This window comes from Spea bombifrons, chromosome 1 (genome assembly GCF_027358695.1).
Source record: "Spea bombifrons isolate aSpeBom1 chromosome 1, aSpeBom1.2.pri, whole genome shotgun sequence".
Taxonomy (NCBI): Eukaryota; Metazoa; Chordata; class Amphibia; order Anura; family Pelobatidae; genus Spea; species Spea bombifrons.
In genome coordinates, this window is record NC_071087.1 from 123315507 (window position 1) to 123335727 (window position 20221).

General features: G+C 36.5%; 1 protein-coding gene and 1 long non-coding RNA gene across 2 annotated transcripts in view; both read right to left on the reverse strand.

Annotated features, from left to right (window-relative positions):
• Positions 1-1948: 1948 nt before the first annotated feature.
• Positions 1949-3152, reverse strand: LOC128502105 (uncharacterized). The gene is made up of 2 exons (XR_008355089.1): positions 2876-3152; positions 1949-2663 (listed from the first exon to the last, which is right to left on the reverse strand). It is a non-coding gene; the product is annotated as an uncharacterized LOC128502105 (long non-coding RNA).
• A 79-nt stretch (positions 3153-3231) lies between these two features.
• The window catches only part of TMEM132C (transmembrane protein 132C), a 181021-nt gene continuing 164031 nt past the window's right edge, over positions 3232-20221 (reverse strand). The window contains exons 6-9 of the mRNA XM_053471773.1: positions 12213-12418; positions 11562-11835; positions 10720-10911; positions 3232-5177 (exon numbers count right to left, since the gene is read on the reverse strand). Of these exons, the coding sequence (XP_053327748.1) occupies positions 4005-5177; positions 10720-10911; positions 11562-11835; positions 12213-12418 (1845 nt within the window). The 3' untranslated portion in view covers positions 3232-4004. The remainder of the gene's footprint in view (positions 5178-10719; positions 10912-11561; positions 11836-12212; positions 12419-20221) is intronic.

Consider the following 20221-nt stretch of genomic DNA (forward strand, 5'->3'; position numbering starts at 1 on the left):
GGTTTTCAGAATATTAATACAAAATCAGGTTTATTATCATGGAAAATATATGGAAATAGTTAACTTCCTTTAAAGATCATTCCAGTGATTTCATATTGCTCTTGTGTATTTGCAAAATTGCTCAGATAAATATGGTCTTCCTGATTTGTAAACCGTTGAGTGTGGGAAGTCAAAGTGCAATGTGACATTGGGTACACTTTATGTCCCTTTAAATTACAAGGTGATCAAAGGCGAGCTGCAGTTGGATAGCATGTTAAATGCATACAAAGTTCAATACAGAGGCATAACACAATTTGTTTATATTGGAATTTACCTTCTGTTATAAACTATGTCTCTATTATAATTCCTGGGATCAGTAAAATTTGTGGCATGCACCTGGCTCTGCTATCCTTTATGCTTATAATCAAACCAGTTCTAAGACTGGCTGCTGAAAACCTCTAGATACTAGTGATTAGCCTTATTGCCAGAAACATAAAATATCTCTTTTGTGTCCCCCACTGTGCCTTCAACTTTGTAAAATTCTGTCTCACCCCTCTACAATCCACCATGAATGCTGCTGCCAGACTTATCTTCCTCTCCCATCGCTTATATAACACCTCTCCCCTCTGTTTTATGTCACTGGCTGCCTGTGCGCTTCAGGATTCATTTCAAAATCCTCACTCTTACTTTCAAAGCCCTTCACAGCGGTTCCCCTCCCTACATCTCCTCACTCATCTCTAAATACACTCCTAATCGGTCTCTCTGCTCATCCAATGATCTCCTTCTATCCTCTCCTTACAAGATTTCTCAAGGGCTGCCCCTATCCTCTGGAATGCCCTCCCCCGGGTCGATCCGTCTTTCCCCCTGCCTTTATTCCTTCAAAAAATCCCCCAAGACCCACTTCTTTAAGGATGCTTACAACATAGCACATTAATGCCCTCCCATATTCCTTTAGCTCACCTTTCCTAGTCCCTCTCCTGCAATACTGACACTAGTGTGGCTGCCTCATCCCTAACAACGGCACTTTTACCTATTGTGTTATACACCCTAACTATCTCTAGAAACTCGTTTGAGCAGGGCCCTCCTCACCTGTTGTCTCTGTAAGTCAATTTGTTATGTTACATACTTCCTGTTTATGTCCTGTCTACCCATTGTACAGTGATATGGAATTTGATGGCGCTATATAAAACAATAAATAATAATAATAATAAAAAGACTTTCTTATGCTAAAAGATCCCTGTCTAACTGTGCATACCTTTGCCCTCAAACAGTGAATACGTTACATCATATGTAATTGCGTGGTCAGGTGTAACGGCAACGCGTTTCGCCAAATTACAGCTTTTTCATGAGGATTATATTGACTTGTGGGCTTTTTGTCTCTGAACCTTTTGATCATTGTTGATTAATTTAATATTTTGAGTATATCATTTAACTCCAGGATTGTTTCTGTATAAATTTAGTTGACCACACACTAAGATCAATTCTGGGTTCTTTTGCTAAGTGCATATGAATCATCACAAACATGCTCTTTTCATTGTTTAGTTTCATGCGTAGAACTTTACTTCTACGGCAGTTACTTTTTCTATCTTTAAAAACGGGTCACCTTAATCTGCTCAATCTTGAACGAGAACAGAGGAATTTATTGAGTTTTTCTTGCTTGTTCTATTATTTCTACAACAACACGGTGGGAGGTATATGTGATGTAATGTGTATTAACTAAAGTCAGCATTGTCGCTGTAATTGAACTGTTATTCTTCCAAGTCTGTTCTTAAAAAGAACTGGATAATCAACCTTTTTAACATGATGACGATTGGCTCTGGAACGGCTCATTATAAATATGGCCCAATGTATCAAGCTAAAAATTTCAATCAATTTTAAATATTTTCTACTGTGCATGTTTACATTTGGTTATCGAGCTGGTTTAATTGTTACAACGCTACAATTAAATTACACAAAAGGGAGAGAAGCATTGGATGACACAAAGTATTTAATCACAATTTATATAATATATAAATAAATATTACATTCTTTCAGTCTACAATGCATTTTAATTGTGTCATGTCATTCTTATTTATGTTAGCTGGCACAGGATTCCAATTCCCTGATCTACCATATGACTGTAGGAAGAAATGTATTTTAAAACAGAATTTGCAACAAAATATTCCCAAGCACTGACTCGTGGCCATTGGCAGAAAACAAGAGACTGCTTGTATGCAGAATAGCAGGTAATTAAACACAATAGATGCACGGCTAATTTTTGTATTGCTGGACGCTGAATTCATCAGGTTGAATTAAGCCGGTGAATGTGCTATGTAAAAACAGAGCTGCAGAGAATTGATTGAAGTCTACATAGCAATGTTACATAAAAGTGATTGTAACCATGTAATTATTGGTCTTGGAATAACACAGGTAAAATGTGATTTGCAAGATAAATTGTATTATCACAAATACATTTACAATTGTTTGGGTCTTCTATGTATGCATCGGTAAAATGTTGGAACACATATACAGACACTGCCCATATCTCCAGCCATCTCTCAACCATTGATACATTAGCTTTCAAGTAAAATGCTGCAAAGATAACCGGAGTGAATTGTATTTTGCACTTCAATGCACATTTTAAAAACACGATTACACATTCCTGTGATTCCAATGTTCCAGTAAGTCTTGAGTCTCCCATTAACCTGTATAAAATATAATAAAACCAGAGTAAGAGCTCCCTACAGCTGCAACACATAGGTGCACAATGAATTCCAAAAAATCACCAAGTCTTTTTTGTATCACTGCTGGATTGATTCTTTTAAGGATGCAGATCCCCGTAAAATCCCACGGTAGCCCCTTCAAAAGTTGAGTTCTGCTATTTTGACATTCACTTTACTAGATCTCTTTTCTTTACCTTGGTTTATATGGTGACCACAGCTCCAGATTCCAGCAACAGGTTTAAGGGGTTAAAGAAAACCAGAATTAACTATACAAAGTTCTGCTGTTTCTTTGCAGTTCCCATAACTATCCCTACTTTGAGCATAGATGACAAACGAGAAATAGAGCATTTCTGAAAAATAAAAAGCAAGTGGATATAGCGACCCATTTAACTATAATTGTTCTGTAGCAGTGCTTTTCCTCCTTTAACACAAACTGCTTAGTATGTTGGTTTTATAAACCTATACTATTTGGGGTCCATAATAGTATATGGGGGTGCAGCATGAAATTTCCCTGATAGTTATTTTAAAAAGTCTCATTCTAGTGGATTGATTAAATTAGATGTATTTTATTTTAAAATTATTTCAGCATTGGCAGTACAACACATACAGTTCAGTGGTCTTGATATTTCTCCATGAATGCCTGTATGAGTATGCAATCGTAAATGATTTCTCCATAACTCAGTATCTTTGTTTGCCATAAAACATAATACCATACTGTATTTTGGAGAAGTATGCTGATGTGCAAAACATTACACAAGAAAACACAAGTAAAATAAATACTTGTTAATACTTTGGGGGAGAAACTATTTTTGTAGTTTAGTTATCGTATAAGATTTAAACCACCAGATAAAATATGTCCTTCCCATACCAGCATCGCAACGTGTTCCTTCCCCCTAGCCTGACTTCTAAAATCATCTACATGGTATGCAGAAGAGTATCTTCATTAGACCAAATATGTGAAAAATATGTTCCTGCCCTTCAATTACATTTTCTTAGAAATATAAAATAACTTATTTTTTCACTGATATTTCTTACTTGTTTTTCATATTTTCCTTTTTTCTTAAGAAACCTCCTTTATCACAACAGACATTTTTTATTGTCTCTTTCTTGAATATTTGTGTGAGTTCTTTGTATCCATGTGATCCCCCCCCCTTAAAATCATTGCATGACCTCACACATCACACATAATATGGCACCTTTAAATTATGGGAAGTATTTTCTTTGAGGAACCCAGAGGTTCTTGTCATTGTACGTATGACTTAAAAAAACCCAGAAGGCATCAAAAAGTTGTCATTAAATCATCCCCAACCACATAAAAGTTATTTATTCTTTGTACTTCTGTATATAATTTTGGAGGTCCTTGGACTGCCCTAAGTCCATATCCTGACACACCCATTTAATGTCATCGTCATTAGATGTCAATAAGGAGTTCACTGTTGGACAACCATCATCAGCTGGGATAGTGGTAAAGGTGGTGAATTTAACCCGCTTCCTCTTGGATGTTGGGGAATGTAGAGGTTCAGATTTTTTATCTTTTGAAGCTTTTTCCTTTTCCTCTGCTGATCGATGTATCTGGCTCTGCACATTCTTCTGAGTACTGCCATTGAAAAGGTGCTGGCTCTCTTCCAAGCTTATTCCTCTATCTATGATAGTGGTATGTTCATCTTGCTGTGGAGAGAAGTCCGGTGTACTCTCCAATAACTCTGTTTCATTACCAAGCCACACCCAGTCATGTGAGTGTGTCATATTAGCTTGTCCTTCTAATGGTATCTGCTTGTGTCGATATTTAAGGGCAAAGGTTGCACAGTTTATTAGGAAGACTAGTATGGCAAGGCAGAATACACCAAGCAATGCATACATTCCAATCTCAAGATCACTTAGTCCTCTAGAAGCATGAACAAGGTCATTATCTTCTATTTCTCCATTGTTTTTTGGCAAGTCAACTTGAGCAGGAAAATTGGTAAAGTCTATTGGAATGTTTTGCAGTGGACTGTCATCAGAATACTTACTTCCATCCACTCTACTGATTAATACTGACCTAACTGTAGTACTGCTTTTTCGTATGGCGCTCTTGTCCCGTTCCAAGAAGGAGCCATCATACCTTCCATCATTACCATAACGTTCATGGTCTGACACCTTCTGCCTACGGTCACTTGCGTGATTTTCAATTTCATCTTCACCATTCTCACTCACAGCCCCAGAATTTGCATCATTCTGTCCAAATTTTATTTTAATGTAACCATGGCCCACAGCAAGAATGCTTTTTCTCTTTGTTTTTTGGCACGCCTCCGAGATCATCATATCAATTTTGACCAATGGTCCTTGTCCTTCCCCTTCTGCTATGACAACAGGCCCTTTCTGTAAACTGCTCTGATAAGTTGACACAATGGATTCATCCAATGATGTGGCAGAGATGGAAAAGTCCTTAGGATCATAGATGTCTAGAGGTGTTACCAGGCCATCACTAAACTGTATCCACGTACTAACCACAGCTTCCTAGAGAAGAAAAATATATTAATTAAATACAAAGCAGCAGGTTCATCATAAAATGGTATGCAAGCCCCTCACATTCTATGTCTATGTACAAGAAAATATATGATTCCTCGTAATACAAGTTATTGTGGTTATGCTTATGATAAATATGAAAGCCATTGGTGAAGCAAAACTTTCTTTTGCTGGAAATTAGTGTAGGCTTTTTGATGAAGACTTACACTTGGAAATACCACTTTTACTGCAATCCCACAAAGTCTAATATTTGTGTACCTATACAGTCTCCCTTAGAAACAGGGTTCAGGATTAAGCTCTGCTGGAACCTGTCCATAACAATCACGTCATGCTACAGCATAAACTTATATGCCATCATTTGAAAAAGGTGCACTGGAAACCGCTTTATAGAATGTTTCACACCAGAAAACTCTGCAAAGCTAGTTGAGGCTAGGCAATGAAGTTCCTTTAGAAGGGACAACCACGTCTGATTTAGTCTTAGCATTTAATTTTCATATTCATATGTATTTGCTTGGAATAGTGTCAAAATAATTCTATACAGTCTGATTAAAACAACTTCATAGCCATGCCACTTGTGTATACTATTAACACAAGTCAATTTATTGCATTTTTTTTTTCATTTCTTAATGGGATGACTCATGCAAAATTGTTTTTTTTTTCATTTCATTTCTAAAGGAAACACTAGAAAAAAAAAGAACATTGTAGCTTTATTTCAATGTAAAAACTATTCTACACCGCAGGGGTCTTTTCATTGCAGATTGTTTCCTGGAGTAGTGATTTCTCCACATACTGTGATCAAACACTTGGTACTATCCTTAGAAATGTATTGCTCTTAACAATTTGTAATAACAACATTGATAATATGGTGAAGGCAATTAATCACATATGTATTACATACAGTACATGCTGCATTTTTTTCTCTAAAGATTCTGTTCCAAAAGTTTGTTAAGAAAATCATCTTTAGCAGACCTGCCATTTTAGTCTATCATCTGAATTTTTTTATATTATATATTATATATATTATATTATAAAAATACATAAACATTTTCAGTGCAAAAGCTTATTTGTTCCCACTTTAGTGTTAAATGGAAATTAAGGGTTCCTGAATAAAACAATGGTTTGGAGATTTAGTAGTCCTTGGAATTATATTCCTAAAGGAAACCTATAAATATTTTTTTTCATAGATACCAACATTATTTTATGTGATATATTGGTAAATATATATCAACATATTTATTTTCCAATTATTCCCACATAAATACCAAACCAAATATTGAAAGGAACTTAAACTGAATGATTGTCTTAACCCTTAATGAATAGATGCAGTTGTACATACACATCAATTCCACATGCAACCCATGACGGTCATAGTACACAATATAGTACAAGGTAGGCACATATAGGAAAGTATTACATTTTATGCTAAAGATAAATAAAACTCTAGTTAGAAAATACATATGCCAGCACATATACCATATACATTGACCACAACTCCATTCCATTTTTGTTTTACTCTCTCTGTATAGGTGAATAGCCAGAGATTGAAATGTTTTACCAGCATGCCAGCCAGCAGATCTCACAATAATAGGCATTGACTTCCTCCTGGAGAGGGTAGATGGCTGCTGGTTGACTCCCCAGCACTACAGAAAAATCTCTTCTCCGACCACACGGAGCATTTGTGGGGAGGATGCCACAAATTGATGCTATGTACTACTTATGTAGCTGGCACGCTAAGGGTTAATGAGGTACTCCTGTCATGCTATGTACATTAATGCACATCAAAATACCACTGATCCATTTGCTCTCTTTCTTTACCCTTAGCTCAATGGATTGTTGGCGCTGAACACATCTCCTGCTTAGCAGTGCGCACACGCACTATTTACACTAGCAGCCGACTCTAAGGACTAGTGAGGCCATAGTGAGAAACTTCAGTGAATGGCAGCTTCAAGTAGTCAGTACGGACACCAAGGAGTGGTGCGCCACAGCTCTGGATCTGCGGTGTTTTAGCAATAAAAGGGTTTTTCCTTTAAAAGAAAATGATGCATATCAAAGTACCTGTATGGTAAATTAAATGTGAGGTTAGCAGTGTGATAGGATATCGACTTTGCCCCTGGAACCTCATTGTCTCAGATCAATAAAATGTGAAGCTAACCAAGGGATTTTGCATTGATGTGACAAACAGTAAGCTGGTATCTAATCAAGCTAATTGCCTGAAATGAAGACACAACAGACACCATTTCCGATGAGGTAAACCGAGATATATCTCTCTGGTAATTAACAAACATGTTTCTGTCAGCCTCTGTTTACGGATTGCCATAGCAGAGGTTTTCTATACTTGGATAGGGAGCCTCCAATCCATCTTTATCTGTTGATAGTAATTGGGGAAACGTGTCAGTAATTGAAACAAATTTATTGATATTGCTCATAGGATTTGCAGATATGGCTCTCTGAAGGACACAGCACTAAATCATTCCAACTTTTTTTTTTCTTTGGTTTTAGTCATTTACAATATTTAATCGCTTGGGATTAAATCGTCATGGGATTTCTGTTATTACCATACAGCAGAATAAAATAAAACAAAAAATTAAAATTAATAGACAAAAATGGACTGCTTGTATATTTTACTAGAATAACCCAAAACGACACTATCAATCTAATTTAATTGTCGCCATATATTCATATCCTGGATCTGCCACTGTATAATGCGATGGTGCTTTACATAGAAAATACGGTAATAACACATACCTGAATGGAAATTCAGTAAGTGGATCTAAAATTATTTTTGCATTATGTTCCACATCTTTCTTGCTGTCACTTTCAAGGACCCTTTTGCTGCTTTAGATTCAAAGTCTGAATGGATGATTTCTTGTTCCCATTAATAAATAGGTCCTAAGCGACCAGGTTGTATTGTTCCTGTATGTTTGTGTAGGTTGTGTATTACTGATCATTACCGGAGCAGACAGCCCCTAAAACCTGCTAAATTCATTGTCTGCAATTATTCCCAAGTCCTTCTCTTTTAGTGGTTTTCCTAATGTGAATCTATTTTTTTCCCCAACTGCATAACTTTGTATTTGTCAATATTAAATCTGCCCCTTGGCTGCCCAGTGCTGCAATCTGACCAAATTCCCTACTAGAAAATTAACATTCATTGTGATTGTGACTGCCTAGTTTTATGTCATCTGTAAACACAAGTTGTTTACACTTGTGTTTTTACAAGTGCCAAGGATTGATGTAATCATGCCACCACTCACCTCTCTGAGAAAGAAAAAGTTTATGCCAACAAAAATTATGGAAAAGCCCCATTTCAGTTATATTGGGGTGGGGTTTTTTTTAGATCCCAATTATGATTTGGGTCATGAGAGGTTAAATTGGAGTTAGATGGGCTAAAGAAGTGGCTGAAGAATGGGAATTATTTTCCTGCTTTCATCTAAGTTTAACCTTATGGAGTCATCTGACAAATGGGAGAGATACCATCAATACGGTTATTTTATATTTACTTTCATATTTTTTTTTCTTAATTTAATAAAGTAATTATGTATTTAGTTTCTTTTGTATTCATTTTGTTTCACAGATGAAATCTAGAATGCCCACATCCCCAATGTTTACCAGGAAAGCTGAACTGCGGGATGTATGACTAACTACAGATTTCCCATTCTGAGAGTTTATACATCCCATGTTCTGCCAAGGCAAGTGAAATCTATACATGGTATGCCTAGGGAAAAATGCCAGATGTGGTCAGTCTAGTAAAGTCCAAACCCTATTCTGGCCTTGCATATAGAGGATGTGTATCTTTTCTTAATGAGGCAATATATGTGTACTGTATATTGTATATGTTTAAGGCTTGTCATTACATACGCATATGGTATTTTTTAAATACTTGCATCATACCTCGAAACAAAAACAGCCTTAAACTGTGCATGCTTCATAAGTAGTCCTTAGAAACACTGCTGACAACACAGTCATACCAGGTTTTGTTCCTTTTACAGACAGTCTGGCAATGCAGGACCACCCCGATTTACCATTTAGGCTAAGATCAAGTGAGTACCTGTGACAGAAGGTAAGCTTGATCCTCTGGTTCGAAGGCAGAGAGTGCTTTGGAAGCTGAGGTATCAGAATTAAGCCCAGTTAGGTCCAACTGGGCAATCACTGCACGTGGATAATTTGGGTTACACCCTGCACAGAATGTACCATTTGATACATGCTTTTTTTGTGCATGTTTCACCTATTTTTTTTAAGCCAGTTGATTAAGTTTATCTGCACAGAACTATTGTACACCCACTGGAAATGCCACAGTAAAGTCAGGCCCCCAGAAGACTCAGCTGTTTGGTACATGGGTTGACATCTTGGCTCTCATAGCTGCTTGAAGACTTTTGTAATCCCTTGCCTTGTGGGAAGGGACCAAGAGGGTCTGTCCCTCCCATGGTCTTTCCAAAGATTGGGCTACATGCCACCAAAAGGGAATGTAGCCTTAGAAGAGAAACATTGGGACTCAGTGTCCTCTGTGGCCCTGTATAGAGCACTGTCACCATCAACATTTCTTCACTAGACAACCAAGCTTTGCAAATTAAATCACATCTGTGTTCAAGTAGATATCCAGTTAGGTCCCAATCAAATTGAATTACTAAATCACAATTATTAAGTCTCCTCACAAGCTGTTAATGAATCACAGTCTAGACCAACACTGTAATATCAGTACTTCAATTGTAGCTTTGTTATAAACAGTAGCACACTGACGGAAGTACATTTTTTCTTAAATGTCTTCTTTTAATATGGACATATGGTAATACCAGTGATTAGTATCTGGGAGTAATCTATACTCTGGGCTGTACTCCATTTCAAGGAAGGAGCCTTGTCGTTTATGAACTCAAACTGATTTATAATCTGCATTATTATGGCTAGCTATTGATTAAAGGAGTCGGAACTGATTAATGCTAGCCTTATGGGGTGTTGTATTGATTAACATCATACACACCCTGCAGAACTGATCAATTAATACAGCATGTTGGTGGACAAAAATAAATTCTGCTTTGTACACATGTATCATTTGTCATGTAAAAAAAGGAGGTTTACCCATAAAAGTACCTTTATTTTAAATTATGTGGTTCAATTTGTGCCTCCACAGCTGAACAACATAGACATAGATTGGTTGCTGTTAAATATCATCAGGTATTTTGAAAATTAACCTATGTAATGCCTATGTTTTTAAGTATTCATTTATTCAGTTGTATGAACTTGATATATTATCAAGAACCTTGTCGCTAGGTACTATTAAAAATCATTAATATCACTAATTGGCTGAAATAATGCTTCTCTCTATGTGCCTGTCTACTGATTTCTGATCATTTTAAATAAGTCAACACATTAAAAAATAGGTTATGATCTGGCATATGTTTTTAATGCTAAACATTTTCCCTGAAATACTGTGCAGCGCTCTACCTCCAGTCTTAAGTCAAGAATTTATAATGAATCACAACCACTATCAAAATTTCCCCCAATTAACAAAACCCCCAGAACTTCTTGCATGGTCCTTCACCTGTTTGGGATTGTGAAGCAGTTCCTGAGCCATGGAAGTTGCAACAATAACCTTGTTATTTGTTGTGCTAGATTGAAGATGGAGTGACAGTCCTGAGACAATCTGCACTCCCAGGTCTGTTATTGTCACTTTGTCATCCAGTACTGTCACTGTCTTTTCTGCCAGGATGGAATCCGAAAGAGGGGACATCACCTTCAACAGACAAAGAGACCGATTTAATAATAAGCAGCCATATCCATAATTTATACTCGGCATCCTGCCGAACTATCGGGTTGAAATAAACAAAATTTGTATTGCAATGCCACTGCCTTATTATGCAGTAATAAAGAATTAGGAGAGACTGTTAACTGTTTGGGTGCTGCTGTTGCCAACAGCATTTAAGATTTTTGATGTTATTTGGCACGGAGTGCTTTAAAATGTGACTTACTTATAATCTTGTCATGCATACCTTTAACAACTAGTTCAGATAAGTGCTATACTTATTTTTTTTTTTTCTGGTTTAATACAATAAAATAAAACTAAAACACAAAGTGTTGTCGCTATTAGTCTTTGCATCGGAATACATATGATTGGAATTGGAATAAGATGCGATTCCAACAGGAGGCTACCCCGTGGCATGCGCTGTCCAGTATATATACCTGGGTATAGTACCAAACGGGATAAAACATATAATTTAACTGTAAGTACGTTGAAGGGTTTACTGGAAATACAAAGCTATCCATTGAGCAAACTATGGTCTGCTCTTTAATTTGAAAATTATTTTTTGGCCTAAGAAATGTAACCATAAATAACCATAATCTATAAGAATCTTATGTGGCAGTAAACCCTAACAAATCACATACTTGTATTGTTGTCATTCCAACTTCCCGTCCAATCAGCAGCCTCCCATCTTGCAGCTTTGCAATATTAGGCTCTTCCAATTTCATGAAGTCAGTTACCAAATCGGTTACATCAAACTGCCAGTCGGCACCCAACAAGAACACGAGATGTCCTAAAGGACCTGGGTCTTCAGCCACAAACTGGGTAAGAACACGGACCATTGCATGTTGGTATTGGAGAGAGCACCCTCTTCCTCTGCGTTCATCCTCTTCGTCATCATCACTCTCTCTTGTGGGTCTGAAAAATATTTACAACTACAGGATAGCCACCACATACAGACTGTCACACCTATTCTAGACAGTGTGATGACTTTATAATTATTATTATAAAAAGTATTTTTATTTAAAAAAAGTTTTGCAGTCAAAAAATCTAGTGCACATTCTGACAACAATTATTATATTGCTATAATGCCACTAAAGTAATGTAATGTTAACTGATAGCTGTCCATCAACTCCTGTCTATATGACCACTACCAACCCCAGACCACAAGTATACATCGTTGGCATATTTTATTATTCCATGTTTATTTGACTATGCATGTTTATTCTGTATCATACAGAACAAGCTAGCAAAAAAAATTATAATTCAATCTTATTTGACAAAAGAAAACCCACCTTCTATTTGCAATGATGGGTACCCTCCATCCTTTGATTTGACTGAGCTCAGTGTCAGATATGTCTATCTGGAGAGGCAGCCGAGGCACCCAGATGGTTATCTGCAGAGGTGCGCTCAGATAGTGATATGTGAAGTTCACCATCACATTGACCTTGCCTTTCATTTCCTTCCCGTTGACAAAAACATAGTCACATCTCTCTGAAACCTGAACAGCAGAACAGCGTGGTGAGAACTGACAGTAACCAGCGGGTCCTAAAAATCAGATTTATACTTCTATTGTATATTGTTTGTAAATGCTTTATATATCTATCTAAATATGCTGTATGCAATTTGATTTCCATGCCTAGCTGTTAAGAATGTATAGATTTCAAGTATAACATCTGTTCTTGGAACAAACCATAAGAAATTACATTTATAAGTAATGAGAAGTCTCGGCATCATTGTTCAAACATTGTCTTACTTTGACATATAACTATTACTTTTTATACACTTAAAAAGCATATACATAAATGTTTTTCATTATCACTGTTTGCACTCTACAGTTATTGGAATCCTCACTTCCAGCAGGAAAGCAAACAGCTTTGAAGGGATTCCTAATTACCAGTACGCTTGTTACATCTCAAGAAAACCACTTATGTAAGACAGTTTTTGTAGGGAAAAAAAGACAATAAAACTTCCAGTATCCATTGGTTAAATAGATATCTGAAATGTAACCGTATTGCTTTCACTGTCAGCAACCCAATTCTGAAAAGGTTTTATAAGCGTTCATATTGGCTCCTAGTATGTTATTTTAGCTCATCTCTGGTTGGAATACAAAATAGATTGCTATGTATGGTTTATATGACTAACGCTTTTACCTCTACATTCAAAGAAATTAACCTCTGAATATATTTAATCTTCTTGTCGCCAAGCCTCTGTGACCAGCATTATGCTTTGATTAGACATCACCTTTTGTTGCTATTGGAACATAATGTTACAAGCATTCTCTGGCTGGGAGTGATTAGCATTGCTTTTTTAGCTTTAAGTTTTCACTTAATTTAGAAAAGTATCATAATTCTTTCATACTTTTTTTTTATTAATGGTACCACTCACAGTGTACGTTATGGTTGCAATTGATGGTGGTTTTGATTAAATATTATATTTTTCCTTATGCATTTCTTTCAGAGTTTTTCTTATTCCTATTCAAGTAGGCTTACAGTCCTTGTTATGCTCCCTAGTGGTAAACAGTAAATTACCTCATTTCTAAGGAAAACCAGAATTTGCTAAAGAAATAAGCATAATATATATATATTGATATCTCATGACTACCATCTACAATGGTGACTCCTGGTCAAATGAACATTCATGTAACACCATAGTTCCGACAAGTGGAAAATATGCCATGACATGCTTAACAAAGCAGGTTTATGTAGTGGCTGTTGGCTGTCCTAGAAACATCCCATTTACTGGGAACGACACCACAAATAAATGGGGCCTCTCTTGTAAGTTGCTAGTTTCTTTCAGTTTTTACTGACAGTTGAATAGACAGACTCTCTCCACCTAATGTATCGGCTTGTCTTACTCAGTTTTCTCATACCCCTTGAATAGTATTGTAAGAAGTGCTGCATAAATTGTTGGCGCTATATAAAGAAAAGATAATAATAATAATAAAAATGGTCTCCATTTTACAATGTTGTTTTGGGAACCAATTTGTAAGAATCCTGAGTGTGTTTCTCTTTCATGAAGTTTTATTGCTATACTCTGGCCTAAGCCAAATAGTCTTAGCATGGTCAAAGTCCTGTTCCACCTTCCCAGTTGCATTATTGGGTTCCATGATGCACCACTTCTCAATAGCATGGCTGGGGAGATTGGAGATCTCCTTCGTAACCAGACCATTTACATTTACACATTCTGTTCCCCCACACCATGCATCCTGAATACGATCTCTTAGTACATAACATATGGTCAAGGATGTTTCTGGAGGGTATCTGGGAACGCTGCCCATGGCCAGACCGCACATAGATTTAGTGTTGAGCAGTGGAAATGCATATTCTATCATACACATAAACATTATGTTATGACCCATATATCTGACAGACATATTTTATGCATAAAGAATGTGTGATGTACCAAACAGCTATTAGTGGATATCTAACTCTATAGAACAATGAAACTGAAATAAGCAATCAACTTAAGTTTATAAAATTCAATGGGAAACATTTACCGACTGGCGCTAAGACTGTAAATGTGGCATTTTAAAGTATAAACAAAAACCTGAATGCATCTGCTGATAGATGCAAAAGTCAAACTGATAGTTGCTTTTTAATAAAATGCGCTGCCTGTGTATTTTCCTACTTCAGAGTCAAAAGAATAAAACATATCTTTAATTTAAAACAGAACCAAAAAAAAGAAGCTCTTATCTGTGCGACGGGAAAAAAAATCTTGTCAAACATTTTCTCAAAATGACAATTTGACTATTCTTCTGGGACTCTGCCCAACTTTGTGGAGGAGTGAAAGTTTTCGACAATCAGAAATGTGATGGAAATGCAGAGAAGTAAAAAAAGTTGCTCCCTCTCTGTCATGAAACATTCATAGTATCTCTAATTCCTATTACCTAGAACATATCAGGCCTCCAGGCAAACCTTTTCATTGAGCTCACTATTAGTCTTAATATAAATAACCTCCGTGTACTCTGGATCTCTCTCCTCTGTCGGGGCACAATGCCAGGCAACAAAAAGGCGGCAATGTTTAATGAAGTATGCAATTGTGGTGACTGCTACAGCGCAATAGGACTGATGTACATTAAGGGATACACGCAGACCCTGTGGCTTTAAAAGGCACATTTGCATGGAACCTCTGGAACACATATTTCCATGATTTTCAAACGTGCTTTCATAGCAGGTAATTAATTCTAAATACAACTGAAACCTGCTAGCAAGAATATTCGATAGTAGACACCACCATAGCTTGAATATACTGATGGTCGGCAGTCACTTTTATGGTTGTCCAAGCGCTGGTTAATGATGAATTTAGATTCATATAAGCTCTTTTTCAGGTTTGTATTTATCAATCTTTTTGGTTCCAACTTGTATCTAAAGTCACAGGCAACAGTTGCCTCCTTTTTTCAACTGGCAAGTAGTCATATCTTTTCCATGCAAGTATAGGCAATTTTATAACAAAAAATAAATTAGAATTGCAAGTTGGTTTTAGGAAACATACAAGACCAACCCGCAAGCACACTAACCTTAGTAAATAGTCCCCTCTGACTAATAAAAGTCAATGGAAGAACGGACTTAGCATTGCAATATAGAATCAGCTCAGTGTGGATCCAGGTATGCAGATAAAGAACATTTATTAGAACAAAATTAAACAAAAACTGTTTTTTTTTTGTCAAAACTAGCATAAACCACTGTAAACGGCGCGGTATATTATGCTGAAGAAGAAAACAGAGATAGTCCCTAAGTGGACTGCATGGACAATATTGTATTTGAGACATAAATACATGGTTGCCTGTTTACAAGAAATTTCAGTACACAGAACATTACTAAAGATGTGAGTTGTGCGTGTTTGGTTCCAATATATGAAAGTTTTAAGCTTGAATACTAGTAATGATTTCTCCGCATACTCCTGCCTCATTGAATATACGACCGTAGTCCTCTGAAGCAAGATGAGGTGTTGGGGGAAAGGATTATTTGGTCCACATACCCTTCATGCATTTTTTAGAAGCAGTAAGGGAGATCAGTATTTTATGCAAGGAAGGACACAAATTGCTGTAGATTAGCTCCAGCCTCTCTCCTGCTTGTTTCTTAGAATCGATTGTCCATTAATGTATTGATGTATGCTTTTTATGAAGCCTTAAATCAGTTTTTATAAAGGTCTCCAGGAGGGACAGTATCGTAAAACAGACACACTGACATATTTCAAGACCTCTTCAATTTTATTCTTGCCGTGGTTTTCATTAAATTTAGAGAATAAACAATAAAAACTATTTGCAGAAAACAGAAAACATTCAGAGTCACTATAAAACAATATAGGAAAATCAAATAATCCGATTTTATAGATAATAATTTTATTTTAACATTTTTATAATCTAATGGCTCATGTATTCCACTGAGGGGTTAATGCATTCTTATGTTTCTTGCACACATTCTAGATATATATTTATGAACTTCCTTTTAAGAAAAACGAGTCCTGTTTACAATCTTATGATTAATATATTCCACTATCTGTATAATTTTTTTTTATATATTTATATATATATATATATATATATATATTTGTTACCTTTTAAGTATCTAAATCACACAGTCAGTATCAAGATGAGAGCAAACATTGGATGGAAAAAATGTGTTTATGCCACAGATGTGTGTGTGTTTATGATCACAGCGCATTTAAGAAGTATTAGCGATTTAATTGATGCTTGGCTAATTTTAAACCCCGCAATCTGTCCCCCTCATCCTTTAGATCATTGCAGGGCTTTGGAGCCGAGAGCCCTGCAGCTTAGCCCATCTGAAACATTATGTATGTTAGCTGCAGAAGGCTTAACAACACAAGTTTATATGCTCTGTATTCTGGAAGGCAGCGCGTCACAGAGGAGATACTCAGTCTTTAAATGTAGCACCAGGGAAACATTTGAGGTTCTTATGCTCTTGTTCAGTGTCTGCCAACCTCGGCAATACTCATCAACAGTTCTATGAGAATGGCCATTAAATCCAGGAGAGCAAAGAAAGAACCCCAGCCAAAAACACAGCTAATGGTCCTGACATACTGAGAACAGTGTTGTTTTAAAATACATAATGCCTTTAACCCTTCAAGTGTCACTGCTAACACATTTTGCATCCCACTGAAAAAAATGACCAAAGTAATGTACTCCTCGTCTTTATGACACAGAGAAAGTGAATTAGCGTTGGATACAATGCAGCATGCACAAAACCGGGCTGTGTTTGTATATCTAGATCAGGGGGTACGTCATGGAAATACTCACTGAAAAATCAGACAACTTGAAAACATGGGCATCTGGTTTCCCTAATATACACACAGCCATATATTCTTCTCGATTGTAACGTTCTGGGAAATGATACACAATTTTTTTGTTATTGAACCAGTGACGTGTGATTAACTGATTAAATATTGTCAGCCTTTTCCAAAGTTTCTAGTTTGGTTATAAAACACAGGTTTTTTTTAGTTTTCGGGACATAATTAGTCATAATCCAAAATGTTTTCCTACCTTTGTATTAGCATATTAGTAAGAAGGCTGTCCCAGGTAAATGTCGTGCCTATGTTTTGAAACATGAGCAATAGTAAAGGTAATGAGTGGGTAGGTGATCAAAATATTTAATTTGCCTCCATACCTAAAATTGTATTTGTGTCACTGAAGGATTTACTATGAACCGTATCCTTAAAACATGGATTGGAAAAAAATTTAAGACATGCAGAGGCAAACATGACTCATAAAGAATCTACACTAAAGAGCCTGAAATAGACTAAGCCTTAACCCCTTAAGGACCGGGCTCATTTTTCGTTTTCTACCCTGTGGGACCGAGGCTGTTTTGACACTTTTGTGGTGCTTGTGTTCAGGTGTAATTTTCTCCTCACCCATTTAGTGTACCCACATAAGTTACATATTGTTTTTTTCAGGACAAGATGGGCTTTCTTCAGATACCATTATTTTGATCGTATCATCTTATTTACTATAAAAAAAATAAAAAAAACATGGTGAAAAATTGAAAAAAAAGACATTTTATGACTTTTATTTGAAAAATCTTTTACTCACCTAAAAAAGCAAGTAAAAAAACTAGCTAAATAGATTCTACTACTTGTCCTGAGTTTAGAGATACCCAATGTTTTTATGTTTTTTTGCTGTTTTTTGTACGTTATAGGGCAATAAGTACAAGCAGCGTTTTATGATTTCCAAATCTTTTTTAACAAATCTGGTCAGTCTGCCTACAACTCCTCTTTGGAACATCTTTGAAGCCGGTTAACTCAATTTAACCCATTCAAACCATATATTTTTGAAAACTAGACACCCCAGGGTATTCCAAATGCTGTTATTTTAACCCTTTCCATGCACCAATTATACAACTACACTTTGTCAAACTTTGTAATAGTAATTTTTTTTATTTTTTTTTCCACACAAATTGTACTTTAGTTATAGATATACAGGTTCTGGTATATGTCACTATCAAACAACACCCCAATGTGTGTTCAGGAACATCTCCTGAGTACAGCGATACCCCACATGCATGGGTTTGTCAGATTGTTTGGCTGGTAAAAGGCTACTTTTGGGGCATGCGTAATTCAGGTGGTCATTTGGTCATTGTGCCTCCCTCTCCTCTTTGGAATATCTTTGAAGCCGGTTAACTCAATTTAACCCATTCAAACCATATATTTTGGAAAACTAGACACCCCAGGGTATTCCGAATGCTGTTATTTTAACCCTTTCCATGCACCAATTATAGAACTACACTTTGTCAAACTTTGTAATAGTAATTTTTTTCACACAAATTGTACTTTAGTTATAGATATACAGGTTCTGGTATATGTCACTGTCAAACAACCCCCCAATATGTGTTCAGGAACATCTCCTGAGTGCAGTGATACCCGACATGCATGGGTTTGTCGGGTTGTTTCAGATTTAAAATGCCACATTTGGGAAGTGCGCTTTTTTTCTCCATTTTGGTCAGTCTGTACCTATGCCCTATCTGTGAGCTAGGCCACTCCAATTTACCCCATCAGCCATTTTTTTTATATATTAGACACCCCTTGGGTATTTGAAGTGCTTTTATTTTAACTCTTTGAGATTTTTGAGAAATTTTAGCACTTGCTCAAAATAATAAACTTTATTTTTTTATTTTTTTTATTTTTTTTAATACTTTTTTTATATTTTTTTTACACATTTTGCTGGTACTGGATGGTTCATCTAGTGACATCACTGCATAATTATTTTTAAATGTTAGCACATTTTTTTTTTTTTTTCATTTTTATTTTATTTTTTTTGAATATTTTACTAATCACATAGTGATTAGAAAGCTGGGCTCCATTGACTTGCATGGTTGAATGCAGTACCTGTATTCAACCAGCAAGTGGAGCCAGTTCTCTAGAGGGTCTGGAGACCATCTAGCAAACTTTTTCTTGTTTGTTTTTTTTACAGAGCGGCGGCCATCTTACTTGATGGCGAAGATCACCGGCAGCTGCGGCTGTGACCGCTCTCCGGAGCGGTCACAGCCCACCTAAAGGTAAGTGTTTGGTGTCGCTGGATGCCTCCTGATCGAGGCATTCCAGCGACACCATTTAAGTTTAGGAGGCGATCGTTGATCGCCTCCTAAACGCTTTTAAAACGGGCGTCCGCCGCCATACAATGTATGGCGGCTGTTGACGCCCCGGGGAGGGGCCAGACATGGCCCCCGATGCCGATCTCGGCCTTGCTGAATGCCTCGACATCGTTTAAGCGAAGAAAGTGATCCTTGATCACTTTCTAAGCTTATTTAACTTTTTGACGGTTCAGGACCGTCAAAGGTCATTTAGTGACCTTCTTGTCATGACGGTCCTGAACCGGCAAAGGTCGCGAAGGGGTTAAAAGGTACATCTTCAATACATTTTCAATACAATTTGCAGAAAAATCTAAATCACATGGGACATGTATAGTTATTGTCCGGATAAACTAAAGTGATTAAAGAAACTGTGAAATACCACATTTTGTCATTTCACATAAAAGGTTGTATTATATAGAATTTATCCCAAATTATGTCCTTCCGTACCAAGAACCCTGCCAAACCTCCTTCCTTAAAACATACCAATCTTTGAGTTGACTTTTTTGACTTAATTAAAACACGAAGCCGCTGTTCATTACTGGATAAAAACTGAAAACTGAGCTATACCTTCCCAAGACATATTTTTATTCTTAATTATGGTTTTAGCATAATGCCATAGTCTTGTATGTACCTCCTGTTAAGTTACAAAATTACACACATCAGTGTATACCCATGAGAAACAAATGCAAAAGACCCACGATAAAACCAATGTGGTTTAC